At 43.1% G+C, this 13,713-nt stretch overlaps 1 protein-coding gene across 4 annotated transcripts in view; it reads right to left on the bottom strand.

The window, feature by feature from the left end:
• Positions 1–13,713, bottom strand: part of MTM1 (myotubularin 1) — a 95,674-nt gene that overhangs the window by 22,829 nt on the left and 59,132 nt on the right. For all 4 annotated transcript variants that reach the window (XM_065901402.1, XM_065901405.1, XM_065901403.1 and 1 more), the window contains 3 exons: positions 8,064–8,147; positions 5,725–5,874; positions 659–847 (listed from right to left, as the gene is read on the bottom strand). In XM_065901402.1, coding sequence (XP_065757474.1) covers positions 659–847; positions 5,725–5,874; positions 8,064–8,147 — 423 coding nt within the window. The remainder of the gene's footprint in view (positions 1–658; positions 848–5,724; positions 5,875–8,063; positions 8,148–13,713) is intronic.

Raw genomic sequence — 13,713 nt, 5'->3', positions numbered from 1 at the left:
CAAAGGTATTTCTGAATCTTGGGCCCTGTAGTGCAGGGGCAAACAGCCTTCCACCTTGAGCATCTGCTGAGGAGTCCTGCAGGCAACACTGCCTTGTCATTCAACTTTAGGGGCAGTCTGCACACTCTACTTAAGAAGGCCAAGACGACCCTTGAGACAGAGTTCTTTGTGAAAATATTACCATTATGTGTATAACTGTAAAACTCACATACACGGATCTACTCATTTCTTGGATTGTTTCATATAAATGAGAACACACGTTTCTGAGTATGGTGAAGAGAACGCTTAGATAAAGCTACAAATTTAGGATTTTAACAATTACAGCTTCCCACAATCCTCACAGATGCCTCACTAGTGTACACACTGAGAATGACTGTCAATAGCCTAAAGGGCTCCAAAGAGATTCTCTTTCCCAAGTTCACTACAGCTCTAGACTTCTACTTTACCTAAAGCTTATTTTCATTTGGCTTTAATGTATTCAACTTTTAAGATATGTTTTGTGATTAAAACTACTTTCCACCTTCAGTGAACTCGTTTTCCTCTCTAAGCGAAGTTTAATTTAAACCCACATGTTGATACGCCATGGCAACAACCTTCGTGTAAAACACTGCACACTGTACGTAAGGCAAGTTTCTACCATGTCATTAAATATACTTACCTTGTTGGCCACTGCATTTACATTGGGTCTAGCATCATAGATTGTGAGTTTGTTAACTTGTCTATTCGTCTCCCTGATGACGTCGAGATATTTCTCATCATCTTTATTTCGTTTACCACTCATACCAACAAGAGGCTGACTACAACGCATGATGACCGTCTTGTTTTCTGGATGAATCCATGACAGCACCTACGGTTGGTTCAGAAATTTTAAGCTATCGAGAAAGAACCAAATGTCAAAACAATTAAAACTATAAAAAAAAAGAGAGCACTAACAATCATGATGAAGTGAATCTCATTTTGCTGAAACGGGATGCTTGTTCACCTGCCATTTCCACGTGTGCCCAGAAGCACACATTTAACGATGATGACTATTCAGAGCCAATGAGAATAACCAGTTGCTTTACTAGTCTTTTCTTAATTCGCACCACATCTAAAAACATTAAATGCTTACCTAAAAATAGTTATATCACTTAAAGGAAACAGAAAGCTTCAGATATTTTATTTCAGTCCTGTAGCTTGCACTGGATTTGTCATCATCCAGAAACAGCTTTAGCAAAAGGTGAGAGGTAAAGAAAACCACCCCTGGTACCTCACACCTGCAGGTCATTTTCCCAACACTCTCAACTCTAGAATCCAACACAGGGGCTTGAAAACCCAAAGGAAGCAAACAGGATCTCAGGACCGCCAAAGAGCTGCCAGAGTCTCCACGATGAAGCTTGGACACCCGCCTCCTGGGAGAGCTCTGAGCCTTTACTCAGAATCAACCTTCTCCAATTTTACACACAAGCCCAGCACACTTGCTACCTGGTCTCTCAGTTCATAGCGCCTGAGAAACAAGACCTGCAAAAGGAAGCTAAAACTGTAATACAGCAAAAGCTACAGAACTGTCCACTTTCAATGAATGAATGGTTTCATAGATGAATTCTATCTCAATAAAGCTGTTAGAAGAGAAAAATAAAATAAAACTAACAAAAGCTGGAAGGTAAGTGTGGTGGCTGAGTTCACAGCCTCTGTAGCGTCCTTTCCCTCTTTCATCAAATGCGGAGCCACGAGACAGCATGACACTGCTGGGAGGATGAATGGAGAACGCATGTACCCAGCACAGTGTACGAAAACCCATGAAAAGCAGACACAACCCCAGAAGCACAAGTGTTCGAGCTCACTTAATACAAGGCCAAGTACACTGTCGTCTTTGAAGTCACCTCCCCACTATGGCAAATGACGAGCAATGATGTTCGTAACGATCACTGTGTATAATAATGACAACACGTCAGTGAGCAAAGATGATATGATAATACGAACGAATACTCATTCAATTTAGTCTCTGTGCCTGCCAGGGCCCAGTCAAAACACCACTGTGGCCCCCAACTAAGACTCCAAAGGCTCAGGACTGGGAGGCCTGGGCACAAGTGCTGGCCTCCCTCAACCTCCACTTTCTAACCTACAACATGGAGGTGAGACTTGCCCTGCCCACCTCCTATGGCTTTGCCTCCAAGAGGGAAAAGACGTGAGATCGCTTTTAAGTATCTATGTATTTTTAATTTTTTTTAGGTTTATTGACATATACTTGACCTATAACACTATGTAAATTTAAGGTCTACAACATGTTGATTTGATATAAGATCGCTCTTTTTAAAAAATTTTATCTATCTATTTATTTAGTTATTTATGGCTGTGTTGGGTTTTCGTTGCTGCACGCAGGCTTTCTCTAGTTGTGGCGAGCGGGGGCTACTCTTCGTTGCAGTGCACAGGCTTCTCACTGCGGTGGTTTCTCTTGTTGCGGAGCACAGGCTCTGGGCATGTGGGCTTCAGCAGTGGAGGCGTGCGGGCTTCAGTAGTTGTGGCATGTGGGCTTCAGTATTTGTGGCACACGGGCTCAGTAGTTGTGGCTTGCAGGCTCTAGAGCGCTGGCTCAGTAGTTGTGGCACACAGGCTTAGTTGCTCCACGGCATGTGGGATCTTCCCGGACCAGGGATCGAACCAGTGTCCCCTGCATTGGCAGGCAGATTCTTAACCACTGCGCCACCAGGGAAGTCCCCACTCTTTTTTGGAGGGGCCGCACTGGGCAGCTTGTGGGATCTTAGTTCCCCAACACAGGGCTGGAACCTAGGCCCTCGGCAGTGAAAGCGTGGAGTCATAACCACTTGACCACCAGGGAATTCCCAATATGAGATCACTTTTAAAAGAGCAAATCGCTGCACATACAAGACAGTTATTATTTGATAAAGACCCTCATCAAGTTTTAAATTTAAATCAGGTCATATGCCAGAAACGGCCCTGTTCCCCGCGTGCCCTCCATTCTTCTGCCCTTCTTCTCTCTGCTTGGGAGATTTAAGACTGGAATCACCAGGCCATGTTAAGAAATGCTATTCTTACGAGTTGTTTCACCTCTTACCTGCTTTTTCTTTTGGGATCTCAACTACCTTTATAAAAAGGATGCTTGCCATATAGATGACCAGGTACAAGTAATGCAAATATCACAACATCAACTACCGTGAGTGCTTTTAAAGTATATGCTACTATATCAGGCTATTCTTTTTGAAGTTAATATGTAGAAGCCATAAATAATTAAGGATGGGGCTTCCCTGGTGGCGCAGTGGTTGAGAGTCCGCCTGCCGATGCAGGGGACGCAGGTTCGTGCCCCGGTCCGGGAGGATCCCACATGCCGCGGAGCGGCTGGACCTGTGAGCCATGGCCGCTGGGCCTGCGTGTCCGGAGCCTGTGCTCCGCAACGGGAGAGGCCACAACAGTGAGAGGCCCGTGTACCACAAAAAAAAAAAAAAAAAAAAAAAAAAAAAAAAATAATTAAGGATGTACACAAATATTTAGCCACCAAAAGATGTTTATCACAGCACTGTTTATAATAGGAATAGAAAACTGACTGACAGTTTTCTGTCAATCTATACAGTACATCTACACACCGGCACATGAAACAGACAGTCATCGGTGTAGAAAAAGCAGATTGAGACATAAACCACAGAATAATTTTCTTTTTTCCAAATAAAAATATGTATGCATAGAAGGAAGTCTGGAAGCACATAACCGTGGTTCTCACTAGGTGGCAGTCTCCTTTAGCCTTACCAGTATTTTTATAAATGTCTAAAATAAATATGTATTACTTATATGTTAAAGAATTCGATAACATTAAGACCAACCTGTTTGAGAACAAAGGAGTATGTATCCATTAATGGGAACACTAATGCATGTGGATCATTTTGTTATTCAGTGATATTTTATAATACTCTGCATCTTATTTATGGACAACATAACAAGACTGCTTTCTCATCAATGCTTTTTGTACCTTTATATGTTTTTTTTTTAAAAAAAGAACTGAATATCAAATATTAATGATTTCATATCAAAAGCAAATACATTTCCTGGGTTATAGTCAAGAGTCAGGTGATTAGAAGGTATATCACAAAGAGTACATTATCTATTATTAGATATTATATATATATTTTTTTTCGGTACGCAGGCCTCTCACTGTTGTGGCCTCTCCCGTTGCGGAGCACAGGCTCCGGACGCGCAGGCTCAGCGGCCATGGCTCACGGGCGCAGCCGCTCCGCGGCATGTGGGATCTTCCCGGACCGGGGCACGAGCCCGTGTCCCCTGCATCGGCAGGCGGACTCTCAACCACTGCGCCACCAGGGAAGCCCTATTATTAGATATTATTAAGCATGGTAATCTATGAAAGATAGAGAAGTGATGGAGAGCTTAGCCTTAGTTTTTTTTAAGGAAAAATAAATGCAAATTGGCCATCACAAAGTAAGAAGGATCAATAAAATGGCTAAGTAAAAAGCTAAGCTTTCTATTTGCTCTACGGTGGGCTCCCATTCACTCAGAACAGGGGGAACAACTGGATCAAGACGGCAGCCTGAGCACATGGGCTGGGTTCAGTTGTTTCATTTCCCCTCCTACCCCCAATCCCGTGAAATTCACACACACACACACACACATGCGCGCGCGCACACACACACAGTAGATGTTCAATAAATATTAATTGAATGAAGGAGTGAACAGAATCAATTCACACTATCCTAGCCCAGTTCTCCTGCGGGTGAGGCATGGATTAGCAAGACAGCTAGCCAGGGCAGGGGTCGAGCACGAGAGGAGCGAAATGGTAATTCTAGCTTCATCAGCACAGTATTCTTGCAAAAGGAGCCAAAGAACATACTTTCAAGTATAATATATATCATGAAGATATGAACGGACGCTCGTGCTTAGCGAAGCAAGTGCATTAAAAAAGTTACAATTCATATTATGTTGATAGCATAACGAAAGTTTCACACAAATATCCTTTTAGGGACAAAAATGTCTAGACTTGGAAGTTAAAGGCAACGTGACGTTAAATCTTAATTTTTCAACCCTTGTTTTTCAAAATCAAACCAAAACAAAATAAGACAATGTACTTATTATGACATGCCCTGGAAATTAACGGAGGGGAAAAATTCTCTAAATTTTTAGCCAACAAGATTTATGGACACAGAGTAGACAGGGTGACTCGTACATAAATATTTAAGAACCAAAGACTAATTTATGAACTAGGTCCAGTGATACCGTAAATATAGTTTGGGATAGTCTGCACCTGACCCCAGGTTGCTAATGGTATGAAGGCAGCTTACAAACGTGATGAGGACAGACAAATCCTAACAAAGGTGGTACGTAAAAGCCTATACTCATAGGCTCCATAACATAGGCTAGTGCATGGTTTCCAGCATAACTCAACCGACATTAACCAGCGCCTAACGCCTGTCAGCTATTGTGCTACAAAGACACAAGCCACAGAGACCTTGTCCTTCCTTCTTCCTTTCCACCTGGTGTTACCTGTACCCTCTCCTGTATAAGAATTACTTGAGTTCATTCTCTGTCCTTGATTGCGAGCTCCTGGAAGGCAGGTGACGTCTTACTTCTTTCCCCATTTGGCCTGCTGCTTTGCACTCAGAGGACACTTGATAATTATTTGTGTGACTGAAATTCCAAAAGAGTGTTTCTCTGAATTACTTGACTACTGTTCTCACGGAAGAAAAGGCACTCCTCACAGAAAACATTAATTGCAGTACTCACTGGAATTCGATTTCGGGATCTAAAAGTTGCAACTCTCCTGAGATCATCATCTGAGGCACGATATGGAACCACCAAGAGAGCCGGGTAAGTGTCGCACAGTTCATAGCACTTATTAATAAAAGTGATTCTCCAGTGGTGATTGGGCAGGCCCTGCAGGAAAAAAGGAAGTCCACGTCAGCACTGATGCTTTCATCTCTGGATCTGGCCTTGGATGGGTCTCCTTTCTTCTTTCGAGCAGAATGTGTGTGTGCCTCTGACAGCGGGGTAGTAACGGTGTACTGATTTATAGTAAGGGAGCCAGATCGATAATCCAGACAAGGTAAGAACACAAGACAAAACACTGGCAGGTTCCAGAATTCTAAACTATCGCTGGTAAATACAAATTCTCTTGAACTTGAGGTCTTCCTTGATTTCATGTCAAACTTTTCTCTACTACTCGTACAATGAAGAGAAACCCAAGTTCCTCCCCGACCCGTGCAAACTGCCCCACGCCCTAAAGAAAAGTACACTGTGTAATCTTCATCTGTGCCTGATTGAGGGTAAAAAAGCAATCAGGCCAATTCCACTCCCCACTCGCTTCAACCTGCTCCAAAGTAGAAAGAGGCTGAGCTTATGAAGACGTTCACAGAAGGGAAGTAAGGAAAACCCCTCTGGGGAGGCTCATTTCGCCACCTCCTGAGAATTTCTTCAATCAAGTGGTTTGGGATGGGTGCTTGCTCTATGGGCTGTGTGAGAAATACACTCATCTGTGGACAAGGTCCAGAGGTGGCGGAATAACTCTCTCCCCATGCTCACAAACACACAAGTACACGCACAAAAGTGAGCCATGTGGGTGCTTGCTCTGGGGACGCAAATTGTACCTCATCTTTAGGTCTGGCCCTATAGAGCTCGGACCAGACAGATGTGTCTGATGTTGAGTCCAATTAGAGAGTTACAAGTCCCATCAGAAAGGTATAAGAAGAAAAGATGGAATATAATGGCATTCTAGAACTAAATACCTTCAAGAGTTCATATGTGCATGCAAGCTTAAAAACGGGAAGCCCTAAAAAGTAAGTCTTAATATTGTCAATAACACTCAAAAACTAAGGTGCGAATATTTTAATACGTAACACTACAGAGGTCTCCAAAACATGCAAGATGTTTTAACGGTCCCTCTTCTGCCTCCACAACTGACCTGGAATAGAGCTTATTAAAATGAGAGGTACACACAGCCTTCGAAAACTCAACAAACTAAAGCTGAGTTCTGGAAGCAACAGGACATACTACCGCATACACGTGCTCTAGAGATAAATTCCCACACCCACATCCCTGAGCACCGAATCTTATTATGAACAGAGGCAAACCACTGATCAAGACTAAACGGGTCACCACAGAGCACTGAGTAGAGTTCCCTGTGCTATAGCTGATTTACTTTGCTGTACAGCAGAAACTAACACAACACTGTAAAATAACTATACTCCAATAAAAATTAATTAAAAAAAGAAAAAGGCTAAACCGGGAAGTCAACCCAGGTGCCCGGTAGTGGAAGTCGTGGCTAGAAGGTTCTTCTCAAGTCTAGGGTTTTACAATTTTACTTTACATTCACTGGGCTTGATTTGATTCTCAAACCTCATTCAACAAAACTTCCCAATCACTTTATGAGCTTTGTAGAACGAGAATTATGAAAAACCTCATCACAAAACTCCTGTCCTATGATTTGGTTACAGCAGAGGTCAAAGTGTAGCTGTTGCTCCATAACAGGCATGGGAATCTTCTTTAAAATGCAGAGAGACCTTTGCCCCGAACAGCAACAATACATGAAGCCTCCCGCTTTATTATTGCAAATAAACATGCATGTGGGTGAAGTTTACTAAGAGAGCAGTAAAGGCAATTCTCATACACACTCATCAAAGCATTCTTGGAAAAGTCATCACAGGAAAACAGTTCTAATTCATTTGAATCTTTAAACTGAAATGAATATAACAGAAATCTAACTGCCAGTAATACTTAGGCTCCCAAATACATACATCCATCATGACATCAACTCCTGAGTAGTAAGGTACAGAAGTCTGGCTTCTCTAGACTCTGAGTATTTGATTCATTTCATGGACAACAATATAATGGACGTTCTTCGCGTAGCGGAAGGAAAGAGAACTTGGCCATGCAGCCTTCAGTGCAGCTTGAACATGGCCCTGGGATGAGCCTGTAGGTTCCACAGTACTAGAATGAGCCATATTATACCACTGCCAGGAAAAATTTATTTAGCAAGGGTGTTACTGATACTCAAAGAGCGTGACTGATGGCATATCATCACCAGGCAGGTTTGAGATTCCCCACATCTACAGTATCTACTGACTTACCTGCCTTCTGTATTCTTCAACTGGATTATAAACCATCCATCCATCCACGTCAAACTTTTCTTCATTTAAAAATGCAAATATTGGCTAGAAAAGGCAAAAAGAAAAAAGGAAAGAATTTCAAGTTCAGTGTAAAGGAACTAATACTCTATTAATACTACATCCTTTGATTTTTTTTTACCAGATTTGCCTACCATGAAATCACGACCCCAACTGAGACTTTTAAGCAAGAAATAACAGTGAAAAATTTAGACTAGACTTACCCTACCTTCTATCTTGATTAACAACTGTATACTTTTGAGACCGCAATTTTCTATGGCTACAAACATCTCTTTTGGTGTTTTTTTTTTTAATGCTGTTGCACAAAACTCAGATTTCCAGACCCAAAAATGCCTATCAGTTTTAAGCAGTATTAGCAATCGACGGGTAAAAGACACTAAAATATAAAAGAAAAAAAAATTCAGCAATGATTATTAAATAGTGCAACTGTCTCAAAAGGGACCAGTGGTGTGTTAATCTATTAAGAAAGTGACAGAACGTTAAGAAAATTCTTAATTAACTGTTCTCTGTGAATTCGGAATCAATGCCCTGATCTCTGAAACAACAGGCCTCAGGCCTCTCACCTCTTCTCTATGCTCACTCTCAAGGTGACACTGATGAATTTCAGGGCTTTGAATACCATCCATACCCTGGCGACTCCTAAATATCTATCGCCCTCCAGCCCCACTGTGATCTGCAGACTTGGCCACTGCAGCCGGAGGACTGCAACGTTCACAACTCCTCCCAGTCTCCCCATTTCAGATGACAGCGCCATCCTTCACACTGATTGAACCCAAAACCTTGGCATTATCCTCATCACCTCACTGCTACCACCCTGGTGCAAGGCTCTGCCATCTCCACTTGGATTATAATAACACCTCCTAACTGGTCCTCTGCTTTCATCTTTACCTCTAAAGTCAGAGTAATTGTGTCACAACCTAAGCCAGGTCAAATCCTTCCCTTGCCACCTGGCTATGTCCCGCACCACGTCTCTGCTCTTCCTCTCGCTCAATCCACTCCAGCCACGCTTTCGGTGCCGCTCCCGGAAAGCAACAAGCGTGCACCAATCTCAGGGCCTTTGCACCTGCTGTTCCACTTGTCTGGAATCCTTTGCCCTCATGGTTTCCTCCCTTACTTCTTTCACATCTCTGCTCAAATGTAACCTTAATCAGTGAGCCCTTCTCTGACACATGTTCCCCCACAACAGGACCACCGATTCTCCTTCCCATTTTATTTCCATCACTTATGACCATTTGACCTATATTTATTTATTTGTTACTGTTGGACCCCTACCGTCCTCCCTCCTAGACCATGGGCTCCATGAAGGCAGACACTTGCTTTTTTCCCACCCTGGATCCCCAGTAACCGGAACGCTGTCTGGCCTGTGTAGGTGGAATACATATTTGTTGACCGAATGAGGGCGGGAAGCCTTATACAGCCCCTGCTCAAGCGCTTTCTCTGGAGGCACTTTTCCTCTGAGTATCTTCCTTCCACCCATTTTCCTGTTATCAGCCTGTGGCCTCCAATGCTAGTGTTCCCCCGACCCCAACGTTACAGAGAACTTCTGGTAAAGCATCAGTTAGCGGCAATGGTTTTCTGTACTTAAGTGGCAAGAGGTTTAAGGTGAAAACTGATCAAGATCATGCTCTCCGGACTGTTTTCTTGAACTTTCCAAAGCACGTGGCACCCTCAGCAGGTCTCAACTCTGGCAGCACTAGGCCCGAGTGCTGTGTATTCTGTGACCGCACATTAGCAATGATGCTGACCTAGCTATGCATCTGAGGCTTTAGGCTGACAGTGAATCCACAGGAATACTTAATTATTCGGTACTCCCGGGGAAAACAAGTGATTGCTGTTAACTGAAGTTCAATTCGGAGACAGAGGGACTTCTGGTGCAAAGAGCACTAAAATGTACAGCACGCTTCTTTATCCATACACGGAACCCACAGAACATGTCCAAGCATCCTCCTGGTGACATCTGAGCACGGGATACTGCCCTGGTCAGTACCTGGCCCGGGTAAATACTCAATACTGCTGAACCTTGTGCTGGTGACATACTTGTAGATGATGTAAGGCTGCACTGTCACTCACTTTAGAAGAAAACCTTGAATCTGCTTTCTTGAAATAAGTTCCTGATCTCAACGTGAGTTTTGTTCATTTTTCGGTTTTTAGCTATTTGCATCTTTCCCATGAAACTCAAGCAAATATGGTGCCCTTTTAAGAAGAAAGAATAAAATTGTTCACTCAGAGGCCAAATAAAGCTTTCTCTCCAGAAAAGCCATCATGTGTATTAATGCCCAGAGTGTCCTCTGACTTGCCGGCAGCATTTTCAATGTAACTTTCTATTTCTCAATCACTAATAAAGCAACTCCTTCTTTGCTTCAAATATCTATCCTCTTGCGTCTTAATTAAAATTACCAGTAAGTGTAATCTAAGTATACAAAACTGTTATCATCAGAAGATAAAGTTCTATAGCTCAAACCAAAATTATCCCCATAATTTCTTTAATGTCTGAAAATAAGTCATATAAAAGAATTGTCATTAATATGGGAATGATAGTGTCCTCAAGGTAGCGACCTACCAGGTGGCCTTTCTCATGAAATCAGTCTGCAGTGACACTGAGTGATGTCCAGATATATAGGACGAGTGCATGACTGGCATCCTTTACCTGGGAAACGCGCCTATGGGAACTCTATGATGGACAGAGCTTCCAGGAGACTCCTTTTATTTTTTTTTATTTTTATTTTTTTTGCGGTTCGCGGGCCTCTCACTGTTGCGGCCTCTCCCATTGCGGAGCACAGGCTCCGGACGCGCAGGCTCAGCGGCCATGGCTCACGGGCCCGGCCGCTCCGCGGCATGTGGGATCCTCCCGGACCGGGGCACGAACCCGCGTCCCCTGCATGGGCAGGCGGACTCTCAACCACTGCGCCACCAGGGAAGCCCACCAGGAGACTCTTGATGCTAAGAGCCAGACTTGGACCTCAAATATTTCAGGCAAGTTTATGAATCAAATAACAGCCAGATAGTTCTTGCCATGAATACATATCGACACATCTAACATTGAACTGGAGCTTAAGGTGGAAAAGACCAGGTGCTCAAGCCAATATTTTAATCCTCCAAATAAATCAGCTTACAATTACAAGAAAACGTTTCTTTAAAAAAGCATTACTTGTTAGTTTTTAAAGGAAAACACGATGTAAACACTAAGCTGTCATTAACTCCTTGGCTCTATTGAAGCAAGCGTTCTACAAGAACCAACACTGACAGTTTCTAAAGTTGAACGTACAGGACTTACTTCCCAGATATTTCAATTTTTACCTTATTCCCCTTAAAGATTCAGATAAGAGAACAAAGCAAGACTTAAAACACAAGCTCTCAATAGACTAACATAAAGGTGGATTATTACAAAAAACTTAAAACTACTAAGCATCAAAGCAAGGACAACAGAACCCATTCATCTATATCTCATTATTCAGAAGTACAAAATTCCCTACAAGTGGTTACTTGTTACAAGGCTAATTACAGCTCCTGCCTGGAAATTGTTAAAACCTAAAGTTAGCAGGTTACGTGTCTTGAGGTTTTGGGCTGTCCTTTATTTTCTTATAGACTCGCAGTTTTTAAGGCTTTGAGTCTTTTAGAACTTGATCCGCGGGTTGACGTTTTCCAGTCGTTCCTAACCACACCGCTGGGTCCGTAGGGACCCTGGTTGGGAAACACAAGTGCCACAGAGGGAACTGCTTCTAGAGACTCTCCCTCCTGAGGGCACGCAGGGAGTCAGGTCCGCCAAGTGGGTGATGACGTGCCCTCGGTGACCCCGTCCCCGCACCCAATTTGCTTCACGGCCTGTGCAGAACCCCAGAAGGATTCAGTCCCAGCTCAGCAAAGCCTCGGGGCAGAGGATGGTTTGCCGAAGGTCAGCGTTCAGCGGGCACTTCCAGAAGCCCTCCTGGCTTTCTCCTGCGGCCCGGGCCCTGCCTCGCCTCTGCCTCGGGACCCTGGGGTGGGGGGCGCTTCCCCACCGTGCCAGGCACTGCCAGTGCCCCGGCTCGCCCCGCTGAACCAGAACTTCCAGGGGGTGATGCCCTGATCCTCAAGGGCCACGGAATACTCCAGAACACGTGGGAATCTTGCCTGAGGGTTCTGTGTGGCCAAGCTTTGGGGGGCTGCTTTACTTTTTTTAAGTGATTTTGCAATAATTATAGATATATGAGAAGTTGCAGAGAAAGGTACAGGGAAGGCCCGTGCACCCTTCACCCAGCCTCCCCAACGTGAGCATCTTGCATAACCGGAGCCCAGCTTCAAAGCTGGGAAACCGACATCAGAAAACAGACACACTCAAGTGCTCACCCCTGGCTTCAAGTGAGCAGGTCTTCCTTTAGTTGGCTCTATATGAATATTTGGGCATTTCACCAATTCAGATTCCTACTAGTCAAGAGATACCATGCATGGAGCGCATGGAGACTTGAGAGGAAAAAAGAAAAAAAAAAAAAAAAAAAAAGCAATCCTGTGCATTTTTTCCAGGATTAAAAATAGCACAATGTAACATTTGAAAAATGTTAAAGGACAAAGTTGAGATGAAAATCTCCAATTTCACACTAGAGATAAAAACAGCTCTGACAAAGAGAATGTAACTTGTCTTTTTAATTTAGCTACATTTATCACTGTTATGTCTTGTGGGAGCAAACATCTGAAATGACAGCAGATTTTAGCTTTCACTTAATTAGCCCTTATTTTTAAATGGCACTTATATAAAGATGCACTGACTTGCTTTAAACATCTAGATTGGATTTATTCTTACCGAGTAGAATCTATAAATAATGAGTGATTCATGAGTTTCCTTCTTTGAGGAGGGAGAACTGTCTGTCACCGAATTAGGATTCCCTGATCTCACGATGGCCCCTCATGGACAGCCTCTTCTCCCAAAGGCTCGTCAACAATGTCGTGTCTCAGAAGTGGATGTTTGAGAGTTAGATTTATAGAAATTAAAGATCATTTGATAGGGAGACAGTTACAGAAGAAAACAATTTTCACAGTATTGAGGAGAATAAATTGATAAGCTATGTAGATGCAATAGTGCTTTCAAATGATGCTGCCACCACACAAAGGCACGGTCATCAGTGGACACGATTTCCTACATCTCTGAAGACCTAGCCTTAAAAATTCAGGAAACTGGTCACTAACTCTTTCCTGATAGAATTTTGGAACGTTTGAACAGGAATCTAAGTGAGCATTTTTTTCCAATTTGATTCCTGAAATTCGCCTTTTTCAAAGCTTCCATCCACCACTGAAGGAAGCGGCAATGTAAAATTATCTCATTTTCATCTTTTAGATTGCACTTAAGAAATAAGACCCCTTCGTCTAAGAAAAATAATTCTTTCACTCAGGTGAGGAGGAAAAGTCTAACATTTTAAGGAAGAACCACAGGAGGTGCTGAAACTTGGCAGTTTATAATTGTAAGTAACAGCTTCATGCTAGATAGGGATTTCGGCCTCTTTTCACACGACTTGACATAGTTAATTCGTACAACTGCATCGAAAGTAATTTCATCCAAAAATCTGACAAAAGTCCCATAGGTCAAAAAGCAACTTGCTTGTCCTATTTCTACCACTTTCCC

This window comes from Phocoena phocoena, chromosome X (genome assembly GCF_963924675.1).
Source record: "Phocoena phocoena chromosome X, mPhoPho1.1, whole genome shotgun sequence".
Classification (NCBI taxonomy): Eukaryota; Metazoa; Chordata; class Mammalia; order Artiodactyla; family Phocoenidae; genus Phocoena; species Phocoena phocoena.
This window is presented reverse-complemented; position numbering and strand designations above follow the sequence as displayed.